General features: G+C 43.5%; 1 protein-coding gene across 1 annotated transcript in view; it reads left to right on the forward strand.

Moving 5' to 3' along the window:
• CPS1 (carbamoyl-phosphate synthase 1) overlaps positions 1–2970 on the forward strand; it is a 121892-nt gene extending 118922 nt beyond the window's left edge. Inside the window, exons 37-38 of the mRNA XM_034785103.1 lie at positions 608–737; positions 1947–2970. Of these exons, the coding sequence (XP_034640994.1) occupies positions 608–737; positions 1947–2045 (229 nt within the window). The 3' untranslated portion in view covers positions 2046–2970. The remainder of the gene's footprint in view (positions 1–607; positions 738–1946) is intronic.
• Positions 2971–22386: the final 19416 nt, after the last annotated feature.

Raw genomic sequence — 22386 nt, forward strand, 5'->3', positions numbered from 1 at the left:
ATGGGTCACCGTTCTGCTGCGGAAAGACTTATTCAAATCTGCCTGTAATTGTTATGAGAAGGAAATTTACCTCTGTTTAATCAAGAAGTGTGTAATTAATAGCACCCATTTCTTATAGTATTGGAGCAATTTTACTCCAAGTCTTTCCTAGGCTCCTTGCGCCTCATTGAGGTTCATACCTCACCAAGGCACCAATATATGATTAACTTCTAGCATATGCAGCACTGTATGTCGTAGTTTTAAATGAGGACATTTGGGATCTGAACCTTTAGAGGTGCTGAGCACCTCCTGCAAACGTGAAGGGGCACTGCAGGGGCTCAGCAGTTCCCAGAATCAGGCCCTTAATGGAGTTGCACCTAGTTACATGAAGGCTGAATTTAGCCCCATGTCCGGGTCACACAGGCAAATCCAGCAAAACCCGAGCTCCTGAGTCCCCGTGCAATGCCTTATCCTCTAGCCCATCCTTCCTCAGGATGTAATAGTCAATAAAAATTACATTTTAAAGTGAATTAAAAATGCCAGTGCTATTCAGCTGAACACACATACATTCAATGAAGATTTTCAGTAAGCAAAGTATCCCTTAGTGTCTTCGGGATTGTCTTTTCAGATTGATAAAAGATGGGAACATAGACCTGGTGATTAACCTCCCCAACAGCAACACCAAGTTTGTCCATGATAATTATGTGATCCGCAGGACGGCTGTTGACAGCGGGATTGCTCTTCTCACTAACTTCCAGGTATCTCCTTCGCCGGTCTTTCTTCTCTTAGTCACGGTGGTGTCGAAAGTGCAGGGGCTATTTTGAGCTTCAGATCCAATATTTCCAGACCCCTGTTAATGTTCGACAAATGATGATGTACCTGAAATTGCAGGAAAGTGGTTGCCTGAATACATTTTCTTTACTGTGTGCTGCAGAACAAGATTTAAAAAAATGCATAGGCTGGATCCTATGTCACTGCCTAGGGCCACTGATGTCTCAATTCCATCTTTAGAGCAAATTCTCCAGTACAGGCTCATTATAACATCGGTAAAACATGCTTGGTAGCAGCTTTCTATCATAGCTGTCGAAGCTCTGAACAAGAAGTTGCCCCCTCTTTAAAAATCTCAAAGCAAATCCGGTACTATTGCAATATGTCAGTCCAAATGAATTTGATACTTACTGGGGCAGCTTCCTAATTGATAACAAAGCTTCATCTGTTAGCTGTCTGGCATTCCTGGCGAACTACATTTCAGGTATTGATAAAGGTAGGGACACTGGCCTTCTGTTTGAAATCTATTAATTCCAACCTACCTCTGATAGGAGACAGCTGGACTCTGCTTCCCAGCAGAACATAGACCGTCTCTGCAATTATCTCTAACAATCATTAAGGGCCCATCCTACTCCCAGTGACCAAATTCCTGTTGACTTCAGTGGGAGCAAGGTCAGACCCAAAAGACGTGGGCTGGAGCTAGGGATTGGAGTGCAGAAACCTGTGCTATGATTTGAGCAAATAAAAAACAACCACAATGCCAAGCTGCATCGTCATAGACATGAGGATGCCAAGTCTGCATGGGACGCAGCAGAGCACTCTCTACCTGTCTGAAAAATACTGACTGCCAACCAGAAAGAAGATCCCCCTTCAAGATTCAGTAACCGACCTGCCAACAAATTGTGTTCAGCTCTTTTATAGTAGAGTTTTAATCCCTAAAGGGAGGAAATAACCCTATTTTCTCTATAAAGTCTGGGATGAAGGAGAAAATAATATCTTGCATTTATATCAAGCCTTCCTCCTAAAGAATCCAAAAGCTTTTATAGGCTTGCAGGGTTGGCTGTCCGTTGCTCAGGATAGGCCCTGGGGTTACCTGGCATGGAGAAGTGGGCAGGATCAGGATGTAGAACTGGTCTTATTAATCAGGCCCCCTGGAAAAGGCTGCAAAATGATCAGTCTCCTCTGCTTTATATTTCCAGGTGACAAAGCTTTTTGCTGAAGCCATCAAATACTCTGGGAAAGTGGACGCTAAGAGTCTTTTCCACTACAGAAAATTAAATACCAGCAATCCACCATAGAAGAGGCGCCACCAGCGTGAAATCCAAGTCTTCTCACACCAGGATAAAGGAGGAATCCCAGTCCTGGTAGCTGAGACCATCTGTCCAGCCCATATTTGGTTATTTACATTTATTTCCTAGGATCTGACATTTTTATCTTTGTAACTTACGAAGGAGACACAGTAACTCTATACTAACAATTCCCAGTCAGCCTTCCCCCTCAAGATGTTTGTTGGAAAACATTATCTATTCCTTCCCTGTTTGCAGCTAATATTCACTAGCTGGTAGATTGGTAGATCCAGACCCTACTATGCTGGAGGAGACAGAAGAAAAAGTATATGGTCCTACACAGCGGTGGTTAATTCTGTCTTTTTATAATAATTCCTTGAAGGTTCTTTCTGTGTTCTCCTTAGACAGCCCCTGCCACACTCAGGTGCAAGTGCTACACCCCACCCCATGGAACTGTCATGTAGTTTTTGTCTGTTTCCTACTGTTGACTATAAAAATCTTTGCGACTTTCTCCTTTATAATAATCAAACCTGATGTATTGCAGTTGCCTGCCATAGTACAGAGCAGCTGAATATGTTGAGTGTGCCAGGAGCTCTTTAAAGTTAAAACACAAGAATTCACTGTTAGTCTCCGACAACAAATGCTGGGCATGCAGCTACTTTTTGTTTGTGTGTTTGTTTTAATCCTGGCAGAGTGTCATCTTTTCCAGTCTGCAGATTTGATGGGGGGTTGTGCTGGAACCACTTCTGAATTCTGTTCAGTCCTTAGTTTTTGAATTTGGTTTATTATACGAATCCCGGACCGCTACCAGCGCATCACAGGGTTCTTTCTCAAGCTAATATATTGCTTCAAAGGAGGATACTCCCAAAATGCCACCCTGCTCTCAAACATTTTGGATTATGATTGTGAACATTAAACTGGAATACTTTCAACATGAGATCTGAGTGTCACAGTTCTTAGCTCATTCTGATGAAATTACTCTCTCTTTGCCTCTCACCCAATGTTTCCTTTCTGGATGCCATCCCTGCTCGATGTGTCTATTTGTTTTGAGGAGCTCCAGTCATGGCCCAAGTTCCTATTGTGCTAATGCAATATTTGTTGTGTCTGGTGCAGCAGCGTTTCCAGGCTCCAGTCAAGGAGCAGTGGCCGTTGTGGTAGGCACAGTTCACACCCACACAATAAAAAGGTTGGCTCTGCCCCATAGAGTTTATAATCTAAGTTCTTTTTGTCCCTCTCGCTCTTGCTTATTTTGGTAACAAACTGTGCTCTCTCTTAACGTATACATGCAGTGCCCAGCCTTAGGAGGAGTCAAAGAAGCATTGGACACTTGAATGGACAACAAAAACCTCCAGAGTTGTTATAGTTAATACCAACAAATTATTAATGCTCACGCTTCAGGGTTTAGGCCAATCTCTAACTATTAGGGTTTAGGATTAGACCTTGGGGACATATCATGCGACATTGACCTACTGTGAGGTTTCGTGCACCTTCTTCCAAAGCACTTAGTGTGGGTCACTGTCAGAGACAGGACACTGGACTGGATGGACTAAGGTCTGATCCCGTCCGGCGACTGCTATGTTCCTATCATTGGTATTCCTTTCAGATATTAACTTTTATGGTGAACAAAATCCTTCCGGCTTCTTATCGTGTGAAGTTTTTGCACTCTTCAGAATGGTGATGCCTTTCCCTTTTTCTTTCTTTTCTTTTTTAAATTCAGGTCAAAACGCGCGCAGAGCAACAGACTGTTCGCCCATTCAGTGGTGAAATGAGATGAATTATAGTAGTTAACTGAGCAGCGCTTTCCAAATATACCCTACATGTCTTCAGTGGCAAAAATCCAGCCAGCAACTGGTTCTGTCTCATTCCCTCCCTCTGGCAATTAACAATGTAATGGCTGGAAATTTCCATGTGCAGTCTTTCTTTCCTTCTCTATTTTGTTTCTGTCACCGTGTTCCCGAACCCCCCCAGCATATCACACCCAATTCATTCTCAAATACTACACGTGGGCCAGGTTCTGCCACTCTCACATGCATGGAGTAGTACCTTCATCTGTGACTAGCCCCATTTGAAACAAATGGGGTATTGTGGAGTGAGGCGTGACTTGACTTGGGTAAAGACTTTTTAAATAAGGACTCAGCTTTTTGTGGGAAGGTTTGATGGCCTGAGCCCCAGTGGGAAGCTGTCATTCTTGATTGAAACAATTTACCAAATGTTTGAAATGTAAAGTTCTGTACATCACAGAGAAGGCAGCAGTGGGGAAAGAGCAGTAAGACAGAACCCAGAGCCCATCATAGAATATCAGGGTTAGAAAGGACCTCAGGAGGTCATCTAGTCCAACCCCCTGCTCAAAGCAGGACCAATCCCCAGGTAGATTTTTACCCCAGTTCCCTAAATGGCCCCCTCAAGGATTGAGCTCACAACCCTGGGTTTAGCAGGCCAATGCTCAAACCACTGAGCTATCCCTCCCTCCACCTAGAAATGTTAAAAACACAGAAGATGATACTAGAAAGGGACCGGGGACCCCATTGACTACTGGAGACATGTCAGCTGCAAACAAGGAGTCTGATGATCTAACGAAGGCTCTGTTTAATGAGTGTCTAGATAATGGAAACAAAGAAGTAACCCGGCATTCAGATCTCATCCTTTAGGCAGCACGGAGAGAAATAGCTTAACTTTCTTCTTCAACAGGGCTCCCGCCCTCAGCAAACTTTATAGCCATCACGTTCATTTGTCTCACCAGCTGCAGGTACTTGAACTGCAGCTTCTGCAGTGTCCATAGCCGCTTGTACAATGAAAGTGGAAATTAGCAGAGGAACACACCAGGGCTGAATGCATGCTAAGTGCTCTGTAATTACACACCAGCCTTACCATTTTGCTGCTGCTGCCAAACACCCCACAGGCACAGGTGCCACCAATCCACACACAATCAGGCCCATTTAATTACATGTCGTTCCAAAGGCCTTCAGACAGCAAAAGCACTCCTGTCTCTCGCCACCACCTTTTCTCCCCTCCTTTGTTTTTGCTGGGGACAAAACCCAGTTCGTTCTCTCTTTGTCAGCTGAATGATACAGGATGAACGGCTGTTTCTTCTGTCCCGACCAGAAAAGAAGCAGGTATTGAGCTTCAGAATCTTCCCCTTCCCTCCTCTCCCATGTCCTGTGAGCAAAATTGATTGTATTTATTTTCCAGCTTCCTCTTCTCTTTTGTGTAACGAAGGGTGCAAACACTGTGGAAAAAAGACTTGAAGTATCTACAGCTGTTGGGATCAATGCAGATGTGGAAAAACACAACCATGCTACAATTAGTATCCTTTGTCCCACGCTCTTTTCCTGCCATGAACTATTGTTGACGTGTCAATGGCTTTTCCTCATTGATCTTGGGAACGTTGACACTGACAAAACCAAAATGAGACACTCTTCAGAGTTGCAACTGCCCATTTGCTACTCTATGAACGGTCAGATCACTTTATTCTTTTTCATTGATTAAACAACCGACCGGAGGGGTGGGGAGTGGGAGGGGGAGGGAATAAACAACCCAGATGCACAAGAAAAGAGATGACATGAAATGGAGCTTTTGATCAGCACAAGAAGCAGAGTTAAGAGTCTTGAGGAAACAGGAGAGCACCTCGTCGGCAGTAATAGAGAACATGTTCTCAGACGTTCAGGCTGCTAAGCCACCGGCATCCTGACGCAGCAAGGCTCTGTAGTAGAGAGGCAGCACTGGAAAGTCTTAGGACGTGCTTGACACAGTGCTCCTTGAAGCAGAAGGTTATTGACAGAACAATCTGAAGCAAACAGCAACGAGCGAGAGCTGGGATGTAGCAGACACTGAGCTGCAATGGTAGAATGAGGAGTGGACGTTGGCATCTTTCCGGGAAAGCATTCGTAACACCAGCTTGGAGTCAGAACATCTCTGGGCCATGGGGAGCTTTCATATTAGTGCTCTGGCTGCCTGTGCAAGGACAGGCGGCACTGCCATGCCATGTGAAGCTATAGCCTTCTGCAGGGCATTGAAGTCTGCTGCCAAACAATACCCAGAGCCTCTGTTTCAGCTCCGTCCCCATTTAAATATAGAACACTGCATAATGTAATTTATGGGGAATAATTCAGTTACATTGTAACATTTGTTTCAATCTTACCATTCAAGAGGATGTGAATATGAAGCTTTCTAATGGGCTCTAATTAAATTGAGAACATGATGTTTTGTCATTAACTAGGTGGGATAAACTCTCATTCAAACGCATAATTAAAATATATTGAAAGCTGCAGAATGATGATCAGTTTAGATGAACTCTTTTAATTTAGGGAAGTTTGCAAAGATTAAACAGAGAGAGAAGCGTTTGATACAAATTATGTTCAAGATTCATTAAAATACACTTAAGAAATTAATATTCACTAAGGGATATATGCTGTTCTTGGGAATATAGGACCCTTCCGACTGGATCAGACCTGTGGTCTACCTAAGCCAGTGTCCTGTTTACAATAGTAACAAGTATCTGCTGCTTTAGGGGAAGGTGCAAAGAAACCCTGCAGTAGGCAGTTATGGGATAGTTCACCCCCAAGGAAAATTTCCTCCTGATGCCCAACTATTAGAGGTCAGTTTTTGCCCTGAAGCATGGAGGTTTATATCCCTTCCAAAATTCTTATAATTTAACCCAGTACAGAGTGAGTACAGTGCTACCATTCTGCTTTTACACCAGTTCTACACTCACTTTGCACTGGAGTAAATGATTACATACAGTGCAGGCAATGGAGAATCAAACCCATTTTAAGAAAACATTGACTAATTACAGTTCTGGCTATTCTTGTTGTCCATATAAAGTGGCCCATCGTTTTCTGAATCCCGCTAAGCTCTTGCCTACTGGCAGCAATGTAAAATGTCTCTCCAGCGTTCTCCATCTTGGAGACAAATAAATATGAATGAAGTCTAATAGGTGCAACTTCCTTGCTCAGGTGGTGGGACTGAACATCAAGTGCCAGGAAATGCACTGCTTGCCATCTTCTCTGACCTGTGGGGTGGATCAGAGGGAATAGCATGGTGGAAGATGGAAAATATCAATAATATTTCAAATTGTCTTTTGGCATGAGCTTCAACCCTTGGTCAAGATCAGAGCTCAAATCTGAACTGTTTTCAGGTCAAATCTAATATCTTTCCCAATCTTGAATGCACAGATGTGACAGACTGCACACCAAACGACTAGTTTCTGTTTGTTACCGACAAGATTCCAAGTGCTTACTGTATATGCGTTCTTGAACGTAGGTGATGAGGTATCAGTTAGAGGGCCCTCATAAGAGTTTGGAACACACGCTATTTTCCACATGGGCACAAATGGCTGACTATGAAAGGAAAGTCTTGGCAACTTAACATTGTACATCTAGTCTACAGACAGCTTAGTGAGTGCACAAACACATGGACACCAGAGGTTGTATTTCACTGGGTCTTTCCTGCATTGAAATCACGCTAACAACACCAGACATTTACCCATGGTGGTTGTCAGCAGGGCAGGGTGTTGTCAAATCTTGACATAGCCCCCTCCCACCCCAGGTTCAATAGTCTCACCCTAGTCCTTGGGGGGAGGGGTAGCTCAGTGGTTTGCGCATTGGTCTGCTAAACCCAGGGTTATGAGTTCAACCCCTGAGGGGGCCATCTGGGGCAAAATCAGTACTTGGTCCTGCTAGTGAAGGCAGGGGGCTGGACTTGATGACCTTTCAAGGTCCCTTCCAGCTCTATGAGATAGGTATATCTCAATATTATAGTTATCTGTCCATGCTACAAAACCATCACACAATTGAGTACAGAGAGGGCTGAAATATCTGGGCAGAAGGGGCTGTGTTTTAGATCTGGGATACACTGGTAGAACAGTGGGGGTTAATAATAGTTATTATTTATTTCCAATAAACTAGTGTCCAAAATGGGATAGGCATGGCACAAACATATAGCACAGTACCAGCCCTGAAGAGATGACAGTCTTTTTTTGGACCAAATTAAAAATCCACACAACAGTAGATGAAGGGTGGGGAGAGGGATACAACATAGACATGATCAGAGCATTGTAGGGCCATTTTTAAAAATGGGTGTTTTTGAATCATTTCTTGTAGCAGCATAGCAGGGGTGGGTGTTGTGAAAGGTTTGGAGGGTGGGGAGAGTAATGGTGAGCCCCTGAAGGACTTTGAGTGTCAGGTATGGCGTGGGAGACACCCTGGAGATGTTGTCATGAATGGGGTGTGGGTGCTCAGGTTTAGTAGTTGGAGCAGAAGTGAGGTGTCAGAATCAGGAGTAAACAAACAAGACAGCCACAGGCGTTACCCCAGCTGCAGGCATAAGTGATGAGCAGCCAGAGATCAGGTGTTGCTGTTGGGCGTAGGAGCAGATTTGCTGATTCCTCAGCCGGTCAGGCAGAGTGGTCAATCTGCCTTTGGCTCAGCTCTGTTCTGCCCAGAGACGGGGCAGGCCCTGCTGCAAATCCTCATTCCTGATAGATGGTTGTCAGAGAAACAGACAAGGGAAGCATCAAGGTGGCTAGTGGAGCTGGGCAAACTTTTTCATGCAAAACTTTTTTTTTCCCACTGAAAAATGCAGATTCGGGTTGATCGAAACACGTTGGGCCAATTTCAATGACGTTTTTTTCCCTTTGTTTGATTTTTTTTTTTACTGAAAACAATCAAATATTGAAATGGTTCGTTTCAGCATTTCTGAACCTAAACGTTTTCTTTTGGAAAAATGTTTTGGTTTAGAATTTCATTTAATTTTATTTTAGAAACAATTTAAAAACCTTTATAAAAGCCTTGAAATCAACACAAAAGATTTTGTTTTGTGTCGACATTTCGGTCGACTTGAAGTGAACATTTTTTTCAATTTTTTCAGTTCAGCCACTGAACTAATAATCATTTATTTGCCCAGCTCTAGGTGGCAGGAGTGGCTGTGTGCAGAGGGCTTAGGGCAATGTGGCAAGGAGCCCAGTTCATCATTGCCTGGGCCTTGTGCAATCATTAGCACCTGGGCAAGGTGGATATAAAACTCTACCAGATCAGAATGGTTGCATTTTACACCCGCTTTTCACTGGTGTGCATAACTATGCAGGGCAGAGGCAACAATAAATTGGGCCCATGGTCATTTGAATAGGGAGACGTACTCAGTCACTGCCTGCGTGTTAGCTACTGGTGCTATTAATCCTGGACTTTGATGAGCACCAAACCATGCAGAAAACTTTAAAATAAACACAAGTCAAAGTAATGATTTGCGGTGTTTGCATTTTCCAGCATTAACATACCTGAAATGAGGGTAGCAATGCCCAGCTGTTCTGAGATGAGAGAAAACTATTTCCATGAACAGATAATAAAGATCTGAGGCCTCTGTAGAGTGGAGAATGCCAATTAGTCTACGGCACTGCCAAGAATTCAGTTGCCAACTGCACTTCCATCCTACAGGATCAAAACTTAGGCCTGTAGACCCATTTCGTGCATTAGCGTAAGCTTGTGTTCAACCAAGGCGTCCCTAACTAAAAGCTGGATTTTTTTTTAATTAACTGTAGGAAAAATAGCCTCAACAAATTCCGCTCACTATCTATGATCAAGAAAAGCCTATTAACAATAATTGTTGGGTTTTTAGTTTTCAAAGAACCCATAATTAAAATTTTATTGTCTTATAAGTGATTAGGATTAATTGCCTCCATGCTAGCTCTGGTGCTTATTATCTCCTTTAAATAGGAAGATGGCTTTTTTGCAGAATTCATTCATTTACCACAATCCCTTAGCATTATGTTGCCTGCCAAGGCAAATCCATTGCAAAGCCTGTTCACCCTACGGAATTACTAAAAAGTGACATGTGTTGATTTAATGTATCTTCCTCAACAGATAGGAATTAACTAAACAAAATGACTTCTCCAAGTGCTTCACCAGAAATATAAATGGGGAAAGGGAAACGGAAAGCAAAAAGGACTAGATTTTTAAAATGCCACACACAAGAACTATGCATGGGGCATGCCTCTACAACGGGCTTCTGGTGCTATTAGTCCATGGCCACCAAACCATGGAGAAAGCCACACTGGGCCTGAAGGAGTTAAGAAGAGGCTGTGGGTGCAATCAGCTCTGGCCTGCTACAGCTGTAGAAGGTGTCACTCCTAGATGGAGGAGTTAAAAAGGCTGAACCTGGCTCAAGTGGGGGATGACCAGGAAGGAGAGCAGATCTCTGGCTCTTGACTCAGGGAGAGAAGCCTGCTGACTGGGACTGGGACTGGGACTGCTGGCCTCTTGGAAGGAAGGTGGGGCTGCCTTAGGAAACCCAAGGCAGTGGTGAAGGAAATCTGGGGGAAGTGAGTGCACCCAGTATTCTCTGTGCTCGTGGAGGGGTTCAGGGAGCAGCGAGACTCCAGCTGGGTCAGGGACTGCCCTGCTAAGGGCATAGAGAAAACTCCCCTGCAGCAGAACCAGCCAGCTGGCAGGCAGTGCTGAGAATCTCTGCAGGGAGCCCAGGGAAGAGGCTTAGAGAAAGCAGATCTGAAACACGGAGAGGGGGGCTGGGAAGAGGCAAAGACCCAAGACAGGGCCAGGTAGGAAGTGGTCCAAGGAGGCAGCAAGCTCATCTGTGCAGGAAACAGAGGTACTACTGCAATGCAAATAATCTTTTCTGTGAAAACAGGATGTAACCTCTTATGGAAAAGGCTTTTAGGATTTTTATATACTATATTTCTCTAGAAATTAACTAAGGCTTTATAGAAATTGCTCTAAAAACCTATAGAACTGTATAGAGAATCACATTTTTTTGTATAGATTTGTTGTGACTAACATAATTTATTAGCGAATTCTCTTCTAAAGAAGAGTTACCATTGTCTATTAACTTTTCCATAGTTGGAAGTTGGGGTGAATTTCTCAGTGTGGCTATAAACATTATTGTCTAAGCAGGATATTCAGAGGAGATTTGTCTGAACAGTTTCCAGTCCAGCTGGAATATTTTGGGTACATGAGAACCTCAACTAAAAACAATTAATTAAATTAAAAGGTATCCATTACAGCAGGAATGCCTGGAATCATTCAGTTCAGCTACTGGCCTGTCTTTAGGGGTTTGGGTTAGAACAGTGGTTCCCAAACTGGGGTTTGTGAACCCCTGCAGGTCGTGAAATGTTACAGGGGATTCTTGGGGAAAAAATTCCTTGATGGCGGTCAAAGCTCTCCCTACAGACCCCAGGCAGCTGAGAGCCCCTGGACTTTATAGAGCTAAGCAGATTTAAATTTCAAGACTCCTTATAAGAAATGGAAAAGGGAGGTGGATATTTTTCCTGGTTTTAAAATTAAATAGGCAGCTAGTATTGTTTTTAAAATTACAAAAAACAAGTTTAAGCTTTGTTGTAATGTGCGTTGTTTGCTGGGACTGCTCAAGACCTGAATGCTTGTGTAGGAGGAACCCTTTGAATTGGCTTCTTAGATACCTTCATGCTGTTTCATCTCTGATACTCCTTGATGAAACATAGGAGCCTTGTCTTAGAACAGGCTTATCCAAAGTGTTACAAGTTGTGAAAGTAAGATCTTGGAAGAGTGTTGCCATTTTCATAATGTAATAAAAATACCAAAATGATTAATAATTAATAATAAATAGTGTATAATAAGCATGTCATAAAAACAAATTTTATGTTTCCAAGATCACTGCTTTTATAATTTATACTCAGGTAAAGGAGAAAATCCCTGGAAATATTCATTTTTAGCAGGAGGTTTGCGAGACTTGACATTTTAATGAAAGGGGTTCACAGGTTGTTAAAGTTTGGGAACCACTGGGTTAGAAAGACTTACAAGGATCAAGAGGTATTATCCTACAGGGGAAAAATTAATAGACAGGACTTGAACAGATTTCCCCTTTTTGGACTTCATACAGAAAGATGTTTTAGATAAATGTCTGGCAGAAATATCACTTTGGATCTCTGTAAGAGGACTGAAAAGTCAGCCCACGGGATATACTCATAGGCAACGTGTAGTGGGGACATGTGGGTTACATGCTCAGCCCCTGTCGCTGGCATCTGGGCCCAGGCAGGGAGCAGAGCCACTTCTCACACCGGCCGCTCCAGGTCGCTGCTCTGTGCAGCTGGGCTCTCAGGCAGCTGCTGCGCCACACAGAGCAGTGACAGGGAGCGGCCGGCTTCAGCCTGTGGGAGAAGCAGCTCCATCCCGCTCCCTGCCTAGGTTCAGCTGCCAGGGATTGCAGCTGAACGTGCTGGGGTGGGAGGTGCAGTGGGAGAAGGACAGAGCTCCTCCCCTGCTACCCCCACCCCAGGTAACTTTGGCGGGGTGGGGAGAAGGTGGTGGCCCTGGGCTGGGCACAGTGTTGGGGGGGAGGCATTGGGCTGAGCAGGGTGGGGTAGTCACATGTCCTCCCCTTTAGATTGTGCCCTCCCAGTATCGGGAGACAAGAGTTTTCTATGAATATTATACTGTAATGGTAACATTGCCTGATCTGTAACACCGCAGACACTTAAACAACATGTTCATTGCCAATGACATTCACTTAGGGCCATGTCCTCCCACGGCTAGTGAGCTGCAGTGCAAAGTAACCACAGATAGGTGCCACCAGCGGCAATGGTGTAGCCAGCCAGGCAGTGGGTGGTCAGGCCTAGTGATGGATGTGAGAGTTCAGCCTGCTAGAGCTGGGTCCAGCGTGGGCAGAGTCCAGCAAGCCGGAAGGATAGAAGCCAATTGCCAGATCTGGAGGGTGAAGGCAGACCCAGAGATCTGTATTGGAGAGCCAGAACCAGAGGGTCAACCTGAGTCACAAGCAAGAGGCAGAGCACGGGTTCGAAGTCTGAAGCTGGAGGGGAGCAGAGTAGGAGCAGGGACTGGAACAAAGGAAAGGAAAGTGCAGCTGAATGCAGGGTATGGGTTGATCGGCCCCTACAGCTGGGCTTATAAGCAGGGCTGCTAAACCAGCAGCCAGTCAGGCCACTCTGTCAGTTCCAAGGCAGAGCAGCTGGGCTCATTGGTTGCTAGCAGCGAAGTCAGCCAGGGAGCAGGCTGGTAGCTGATCTGGCCCTGACAAACAGTTAGCGAGGGGAAGTAGAATCTGCAGTACATTTCCCGTCACTGCCATGATTGCTGAGTCTCCCCCGCCATTACAGGAGTGTCATTATAGTGCTTCCTCCCCCGCCTTGCAAGCTTGAGTCTGACATTGGCAAGAGCTAGACAGGCCAAAATGGCCCTAGACAGAGGGTGTGAAGGGGGAGGATTCAAAAGCCAAACCCAGAGCCAGAGTTGAGATTGGAGAATGGCTCCTATCATTCCAATACCCCAAACCAAACGCCAGCGACTAACTTCCCCCCTTCACCCCTCTGGAAACCTTTGCGTTCCAGAGGCACATCTTGTGGCATGTGCCCATCTCTAGAGATGGCCTCTTTGTGAACAGCTAAGCATATACAAGTGGTTTTTTGAGAGAGGTTTCTATTGCACCGTATACACGGCTGTACAGATTCGCTGCTGATATTAAGATTGTCAATGTACATAGAAACCCAGGCTTGTGCAAAAGACGTCTCCTTTAGGCCGACACCTTCATTAGTGGCATTAGTTTTTGGCAACTCACTAAACGCATTACTACTATGACTTGTTGTGATACAGGGGCCAATCTCTGGTTAGCCTCTGCTCCCTCATGGTTACATCACCAACATTTCTTTCATTCCCACCCTGACTCCAAGCTGCCACTACTTATTTCCTTAAATATTCTACCCTGATTTATGCCTTCAGTGCTTTCCCCACTGCCTCCAACTGACATGTTTGCTTCAACATGCCTCTCAACCTGCCATGGTCCAGCTACCTGATGTGGTGTCGGGCACAGACCCACGATGAGCAGGCCCAGAAAAATGACCCTAGCAGGAAGCTAAAAATCCATGGGAACATAGAAATACTGAACTGGAAGGGACCTCCTGGGTCATAGCGTCCAGTCCCCTGCTATTTCAACCAACCCCATCCTATAATCCCACTAATTTATCAAGCTCTGTGTTGAAACTGGTTAGGTTTCTTGCCCCCACTACTCCTACTGGAAGACTATTCCACAGCATCACTGTTCTGATGGCTAGAAATCTTCTGATTTCCAGGCTAAACTTATTCATAGCCAGTTTATACCCATTTGTTTTTGCGCCAACATTGTCCTTGAGCTTAAATAGTTCTTCTCCTTTCTGGGAGTTTACCCTTCACAGAGCTGGCTCTGTTTCTAGAGAGCCCTCAAATCCCTTCTCAGCCTTCATTTTGCAAGGCTACAAGAAGTCAAGCTCCTTTAGTCTTCCCTCATAGGGTAGGCTCTCCATTCCTCTGGTCAGCCTAGTAGCCCTTTTCTGTATCTGTTACTGTGGAGGCCATTCCTCACATGTAAATGGCTCTCCCTTTAGCCTCAGAGCCCTGAGTCTATATGAGGGCTGGTCATAAAACAGGGAAAATGTTCCATAAAGAATGTCAAATGAGATGAAAATGTTTTGCTTCCCTTGAAATTGTTTCATTTGAAACATTTCAGGCATATTCTCTCCCCCCTCCCCTCCACACACATACAAAACCATTCAAAATGATACATTTTTGATTCACATCAAATTGAATTGAAATAAGTTTTCAGTTTCTGTGAGGTTTTTTGTTTGTTTTTGTTTTTATCCCTTTTCTCTTCCTATTTTTCCTTTTTAGGGATTGCAAATAACGGATGGGACTAAAATGAGGGATCTGTCTCTAAATAAGGGAGTTTTGAGGGAGGCTCAGGTATTCTGCACTCAAATTCTAGCTTTTGTGCTCTTGCCTCTCTCTCTATATATAAAATCACAAAATCATTTGCCCCTTCACTAACGTGGAGCAATCACATCTATCCTTCTTCCATTTGCCTCCTGTGATGGGGTGTCCACCTCTCACAAGATTGGAAGGAGTTAAGATGGTGCTGAGGGCCAATTAAATCCGTAGGCTGCACCTGTAGGGAGAGCAGGGAATTGATTGAAAGCAGGTTCATCTGAGCAGGAGAGTCCTGGCAACAGACTGGTGCTGCTGGGAAAGGCTGCAGCCACTCCCTGGGAAGAGGCAGGTGGAGCTGGTACACCCAGAGAAAGGGGAGGAACCAGAAGAATAGGAAGTGGTCCAGGGAAGGAGCAGTGAGGGCTGGGAGAGTAAAGCTCAGAATGGCTGGATTGAGGGTCTTTGAACTGGAACCCAAGGTAGTGGGTGGGCCTGGGTTCCCCTACTAGCTATTGGGAACATGGCACAGGCCAGGCAGAGGACAGTGGACTGTCTGGGATGGTTTGTCCTAGAAAGACGTGGTTATGTTTACCCTGGAAGGGGGAACCATGGAGTGACCTGGCTGGAGGGCTAACTCCTGAAGAGGAAGCTGCGGTTCCTCGCACGAAAGGGGTCTGCAGAATGAGAGGACAGTGGGGGAGAGCTAGCCGGGAGAGGGTGCAATGCCTGGCTGGAGCTTATCCCCAGGAGGGCCAAGAGGAGGCACCACCAGAGGTGAGTGGATCCTGTGACACCTCCCAAATAAGTTTCCTCCTCCACCCTCTTTCATTTTAAGTATTTTGGGAAAATTCCAGTTGGAGGCCAACAGTAGACCTCAATGAATCATGTCTGCAGTGTTGTTGTAGCCATGTCAGTCCTAGGATATTAGAGACAAGGCAGTTAATTCAATAAAAGATATTACCTCACCCACCTTATGTCTCACTTAATCATGGCAATTAGTCTACCTTGACCAACTCAACTCAGCCTAATTTACTGATCCTTTTGTTTTTAAACATTTTGCCCGAGCAAGATTGTTTCTTTTTTTCTTTTTCTTTCCCTTTTTTCCCCTCTCAAAACTAACTCTCATTTGTTTTTCAGTAATAGCCTTTTCTTAAAGTCATAGCTCCAGATTCTACCATAAGGTCCCCCTGAGTGCATGCAGAGATCATTGCAGGACTAGGTCCACCTATTGTAACAGATTGCTATGATTTTGGGGGGGTCTGGTGGCTGGCAGATGAGATTTTTCCTCCTCCTCCATCTTTCTTGGTTTTCTTCATTCCCTGTTTGTGTTCAGACTACCCAACATGCAATGCTTTCTTGAATTACACTGCAGATGTAAAAGTAAGAATACTGGAAACCAAAACTGAAGACAAGTTGATTTTCTTCTCAGAAAAAGTAATTATCACCATAAACAATTATCAATATTAATACCAATGATTAGAGCTGGGCAAAAATGCCAGTTAATTGCGGGGGAGGGGAAATTTTAATAACTTTTTATAATTTCCAAACATTTTTTTAAAAAACAATTTTCAACCAAACACCCAAACTGATTTTTTTTCTAATCCCATTTTTCATAAGCATTCAGATATCAGGAATGGCAATATACAAAAACCTGTAGGAGAACACTTCAACCTCCCTGGCCACACAATAGCAGATGTAAAGGTAGCCATCTTACAGCAAAAAAACTTCAGGACCAGACTCCAAAGAGAAACTGCTGAGCTCCAGTTCATTTGCAAATTTGACACCATCAGATCAGGATTAAACAAAGACTGTGATGGCTATCCAACTACAGAAGCAGTTTCTCCTCCCTTGGTGTTCACACCTCAACTGCTAGCAGAGCACCTCACCCTCCCTGATTGAACTAACCTTGTTATCTCCACACTGATTTATACATGCCTCTGGAAATTTCCATTACTTGCGTCTGATGAAGTGGGCATTCACCCACGAAAGCTTATGCTCCAATACTTGTGTTAGTCTTAAAGGTGCCACAGGACCCTCTGTTGCTTTTTACAGATTCAGACTAACACGGCTACCCCTCTGATACTTCATAAGCATTGTTTGTTTTTCTTTGTTAAAAAAATTGGATTTTTGAAAACTGCCAATTTTTGGTTAAAATTTTAAGTTAATGTTCTCCCTTTAGCAAACTTTACAATTCATTTTTCAATGAATTACAAATGTATCCGGCTGAATGATGTAATAAAAGAGAGAAAAGGATTGAGAGAAGTGGAGGAAACATTAGGGAAGTGTATGTTTCCTAAGATGCATTTGGATCTATCTTTATCTCACGGAAAAGAACTCCATATAACACAACTGACTCTATCGACTGCCCAGAAAAGAGGCCTCTCCTATAAAATAGCATCTGAAATATACTCTGTCATTTCTTTAAGAGAATGTGACGTGTACAGTCTTTGCACTCATTAAGTAACACCCTCCTAGCAATCACTATTTTAAGATTTTAATGACTTTCCTGTTCTGTGGTTCATTTGACCAGCCAGTTGCTGAGTAAGGTCATGATGTAAATAAAACACAAAGTTTATGTCCATCCTTAACCCCAAACAAATTATGACTCATCAAATGCCACCCCAAACCAATTTGCTGAGAAGTTTTATGGAGCAAACACTTTTTCATTACTCTAAGTAAGCACTTCTTTTGCCCTTCTACCTGCAGAGGCCTGATGGTAGTAGCTCTTTCACGTTCCTGACCAGCCAAACTGGTGTCTGCCCACAGATCTTGCCCTGAATCCAGTGCACCCTGGGACAGGACATGAAGATTGACAACAGCTGAGGAGGTAGCTCCTAAATTCTCCCATTAGGTCACAATAATAAAAGGTGGCTTAATTGCTGAGCTATTTTGGAAATGGTGTTTGTGACATTATCTCCCTGACTCAGACAGAAGCGCAGAGGATGGAATTTTGGCAAGCAATCAAAGCCCCGCTGTTCATATAAGGGCTTTAATTACTTGCCACATTACAGGTGAGCCTGAATGAGACTGGCAGTGATGCCAAGCCCAGCACAGCTGTGAAAGATTTATTTTCATCAGTGATGAGTGGAAATGGCTGCAAAAATACTGTACAAGGGTGGCTAATAAATTGGATTTTATTAGCCAGACTTATTAGAAGTATTTACAGGCTAGTGCACTGATAGGCATTTTGATGGGGTAGTGTTCCTTAATTATGATCTCTCTGGGACTACAAAACAATGGAAAGAGAGCCAGAAACCTGGAAAACATAATGCATGCATATGTCAAGTCAAGATTTATATTCAGATAGCAAATAACTGCTTGGCAGCAGGTATTTTTAGCTGTTGAAGCCATTACAATATTGGCCTCGTTCAGTCGTTTGTTGCTTGTTTAAAGCAGATTGGTAATGCTGATGATTCACAGCTGTTTGTGATCACGACAAGAACGCATATGCTTGGGTTTTTTTTTTTTCTCTCTCTCTGTTCTGTTCAGAACATGGCTGGCCTCTGAGGTTATGAGGCTCGCCTGGATACGGGTGCATACATCAAGTCCACAGTGCTGATTTACTACTTCTCCCCCTGCCCTCTTTCCCACGTACTTTGGCTTCTCTTTGTCTCTGAGTTTCTTATTTTGATGGTTATTTGCTGTATTATGGTAGCCCCTAGAGGCCAAACTGATATCCAGGTGCTGCGTACACACATAGCGAGAGACAGTCCTGCCCTGAAGCGTTAATCTAAAGCCAAGACAGGGCCAGGGAGGAGAAGTGAGATGCTCAAGGTTACACAGCAGATCAGTCAAGGCTGGAATCCATCTCTTCTGAGTTCCGTGCTAACAGCTTTATGCTAGGTCCTGTTTTTCCCGGACTGGCCTTTAAAGTTTCCTGTATGTCTTAGCTTCCATGTCGTTACGCGTGAACTGGGATATAATCGTTTATGCTATAAATCAGAGCTGTCTCCCACGCTGCTTCCAGCTAATGATATTAATGGTACAGTCTCTGGATGTGCTGGTTACCAGGGCTTGGATGGAGGTTGTGCTGTCTTCTGATGTTGATAGCCTTACATTCTCTGCTATAATGGTAGCTGTACTGGAATCACTGTAATGACAAGTTAGTAGAAAATTAAGTTTGATCTCAGAATTAGGGGACAATAGACACTGTAAAAAATGCCCTAGTCCTTCCATTCGTATTGTCTTTGTCTCCATGTGCATTATCTCTTTAATGACGCTAATTCAGATGTGCTCAGCTGACAAGTAAAAATGCGCTCCTATCTACTAGCCTTACAAACTCAGACTTAACTGCTCGAGTCATGCTGGGTTCTTTACTTTTTATGCATAATCACCAGTAATAAATGTTCTGCCGGCAAATGATGCTCACAGTGGCACCTGTGCAAACCCATTGTCTTCAGTCAATGTACACAGGTGTAACTGATTGGCGCTTAGTAAACAATTCTGGGGGAGATGCTTACGAAGGAGCAGAAGCTATATTGCTGTCAGCTATGTCAGCTCTCCAGTGCTAACAGCAAGAAGAAATAACCTGTTTTTTTCACTATAGAAAGAAGGGAATATTTTGAGTTCAGGTCACAAGGGGCCAGATTTTTAAAGGGATTTAGTGGAGATGGATGAAATATTTGAGCCAAAATTTTTTTCATCAAAAAACGCAGATTTGGTGGCACTGGAATGGGTACTTGTTTCACCAAATTGCTTGTGTTTAAAAATAAATACATAGCATTTGGAAAACTCAGAATGTTTTGATTGTTTTGATTCAAAATGACTGTTTAGAAATGTCCTTCATTATTTAAAAAGACTGCTATATATATAATATAGAGATTGAGATGATATACAAATATATAACTTTAATAAACTGGTCAAAATTGAAATGAAACATTTTGGGTTGACCCAAAATTATTTTTTTTTGTTACTGGTCAACTTGCTGAATATTTCCTCCCATTTTTCAGAATTGCCAGTGAACCAAAACACTCAATTATTTGCACACCTCTTGTATTTAGGTGCCTGAGACACAAGGTCAATGTGAATTAAATGCCTAGGTGCTGTTGTAAAACCAACTATCTGCATTTTTAGGCACCTGGATCCCTTTAAAAGTCTGGCCCTTAATCTCTCTTTACCTCAGCTCCCCACAAGTAAAAGAAAAATAACTCTTCCCTTGTAAGGATAAGTCCATTAACAGCTGTGATGCATTCAGATACGATGATGATGATGATGGAGTCCTGCCACAAAACCCGTTCAATTCAGTTGAGTCTTTCCATTCACTTTGATGGGTGCTGAATTTGACTGGTAGGCAAAGGCTGTAGCTGCCCCAGGGATGTGATCTGATTATGAAGCACATCACCCCTCGCATCCATGAAGGGAAGGAGACGTGTCCATGAGACGTTCTCTCTGTGAAGATGGCATCCATGCTCTAGCCATGGGCTCTTTAATGGCAAAAGGTGATCTGGCCCTAAGGAACCTTCCACTGATGGGCTTAGAGAGAACAATGGCCCTAAGGAACCTTCCACTGATGGGCTTAGAGAGAACAATGGCCCTAAGGAACCTTCCACTGACGGGCTTAGAGAGAACAATACCCCCCCCCCCAACATCATGCTGGGATATTGGTTGAGTGTTGACTTTGAAGGGAAAGTACCATGTTATTGAACCATTGAATTCTGGACTTTCTTTAGAGGTCTCCTATTCAAGTGTTCACCAAATCCGACCCTCCTTAACTTACAAGATTAGCATGAGACAATATGCCTGCAGGAGGCATGCAAGATTTCACTGAATTCAAATGTTTAGCAATAGGAAACAATGCTATGCAGTCCTACCCATCTTTCTTATACATTTTATGAGCCCCCATTTCCAAACAAGCTCTGCAACTTTTGTTGTTGTTGTTTATGGAGTGGTGTATTAATTTAGTCAGCTGAACAGAGAAGGCAAACACTGAATAGGGATAATTAGAGCCCACTTCTGTCAATCTGAATCTCAAAGTTAAGGGAAAAGTTTGTCTTCCTTGTGTGATTAGTGTGGTGATGATGGTGGCCATATGTGTTAACATCTGTACTGGAAGATTTAGGACTAATCATGCAGAATGAATGAGACTCTCACAAATACAGCTCTAACTCCCTCCATATGCTGTGTGAGAAATTACAGGTGGCTCCCATGCCATGGGAGAGGGACATATGGTCTGATCTACAAAGAGGTGGCTTTGTCTGACTTTGAAATTAAGGACCATAAAAGTTTTAGACAAAACAAAATATTTTATTGGAGAGTTCCAAGCACTCTAACATATCATGTAGCTAGATAAAAACACTTTTCTGCATGATGTAATGAAATAGGTCTCAAACTTTTCCATAATGTGACACCATGTTAATGTGGGGGGAAAGGTCTGGGAAACATCACTCATAGTTCCAGGACCCCCTTCATATCTAGTCATAAAGAAAAGAAGGATGGTCACAACTTCCTCAGATGTATCCACAAATGGAGGGTAAGGACTATGGCTGAGAAACTATGTTGTAGTGAATTCCAAGGCTTGTGTTCAGGTCTCATCCAGCCTACATTGAAATCAATGATGAAAATCCCATTGAGTTCAATATTCAGAATCAGGCTCTTTGTCTGGTTGGGCTGCCATATGTGGAATGAAGTCTAGCTAACCCTTGCTGGTTTTGATCCAGACACAGCGTGGTGGATGTAGAACCAAAGGACTACTAGGGGAATCAGATTCTGCTCTCACTACTGGCTCAGTGGAGTTACTCTACTCCAGACCTGCCTAGAATTCCCCCCATCCCTAACTTTTCTGCTTCAGTATGCATCATATATGGGCCCAAACCTGTAGGTTTAAATGTGACTATTTTGCTAGGCTAGGGGTTGCAGGCTTTTCCCCATGATTACAACTTCACAAAGATAAAATAAAAATCTACCCTGTGAGTGGGTGATCACACAGGGAATTTGACTGGAGTTACTGATACATGTGATGTGGAAGATTTTGAGGTTTACTTTGGTGCAGTAAAGGACCACACTCTTCCTTCAAACACAGGTGTGACCTTCTTTGTAAGTCAGTGGGAGCTACATGCAGATACAGTACACAACAATAGAATTTAGCCTCTAGTATTTACTGCATATCACAGTAGCGGGGCCAAATTCTTGTGCTGATGTAAACCCTGTGATACCTTATTGAAATCAATGGGATATAAATCAGATTTTTGCTTGCAGCCTTTTGTTACTCCAAAATTCAGAAAAGATTTAGAATCCTGGATGATCTGACTAGATTTGAAATCCACCTCAGATGCAGCTTGATCATCATTAATTAAAATTCCTAGCCATCCAGCCTTCACTTCCTCCCAGATTATTGGGTTTTCATGTTGCTGAAGTACGGTGTTTTCATCGAGATGCATATGTTTTGATTTCTTTCTGGCAAATTTTCTCACTGCAAATCGAGCCCATTCAGCCAGTTTTAGATAACCACTATCCAGATAATATTCTCTAATGATCACTTTCCCCAGTGGAACACAATTATAGCTCTTTCCCTATTTCTGCCAAGTGCATCTGATTCTACCACAGAGCCAAACACTGCCCTGCTATTATAGTAGTACAGATGGTTGTGAAACAAAATCTGAATTGGAACATTCCCAGTCTCTGAAGGTGCTTATGTCCAGGTTTTTGGTTTAGTCCTATCTCTGCATTTTACGTTTCCT

Source organism: Trachemys scripta, chromosome 11 (genome assembly GCF_013100865.1).
Source record: "Trachemys scripta elegans isolate TJP31775 chromosome 11, CAS_Tse_1.0, whole genome shotgun sequence".
Lineage (NCBI taxonomy): Eukaryota > Metazoa > Chordata > Testudines > Emydidae > Trachemys > Trachemys scripta.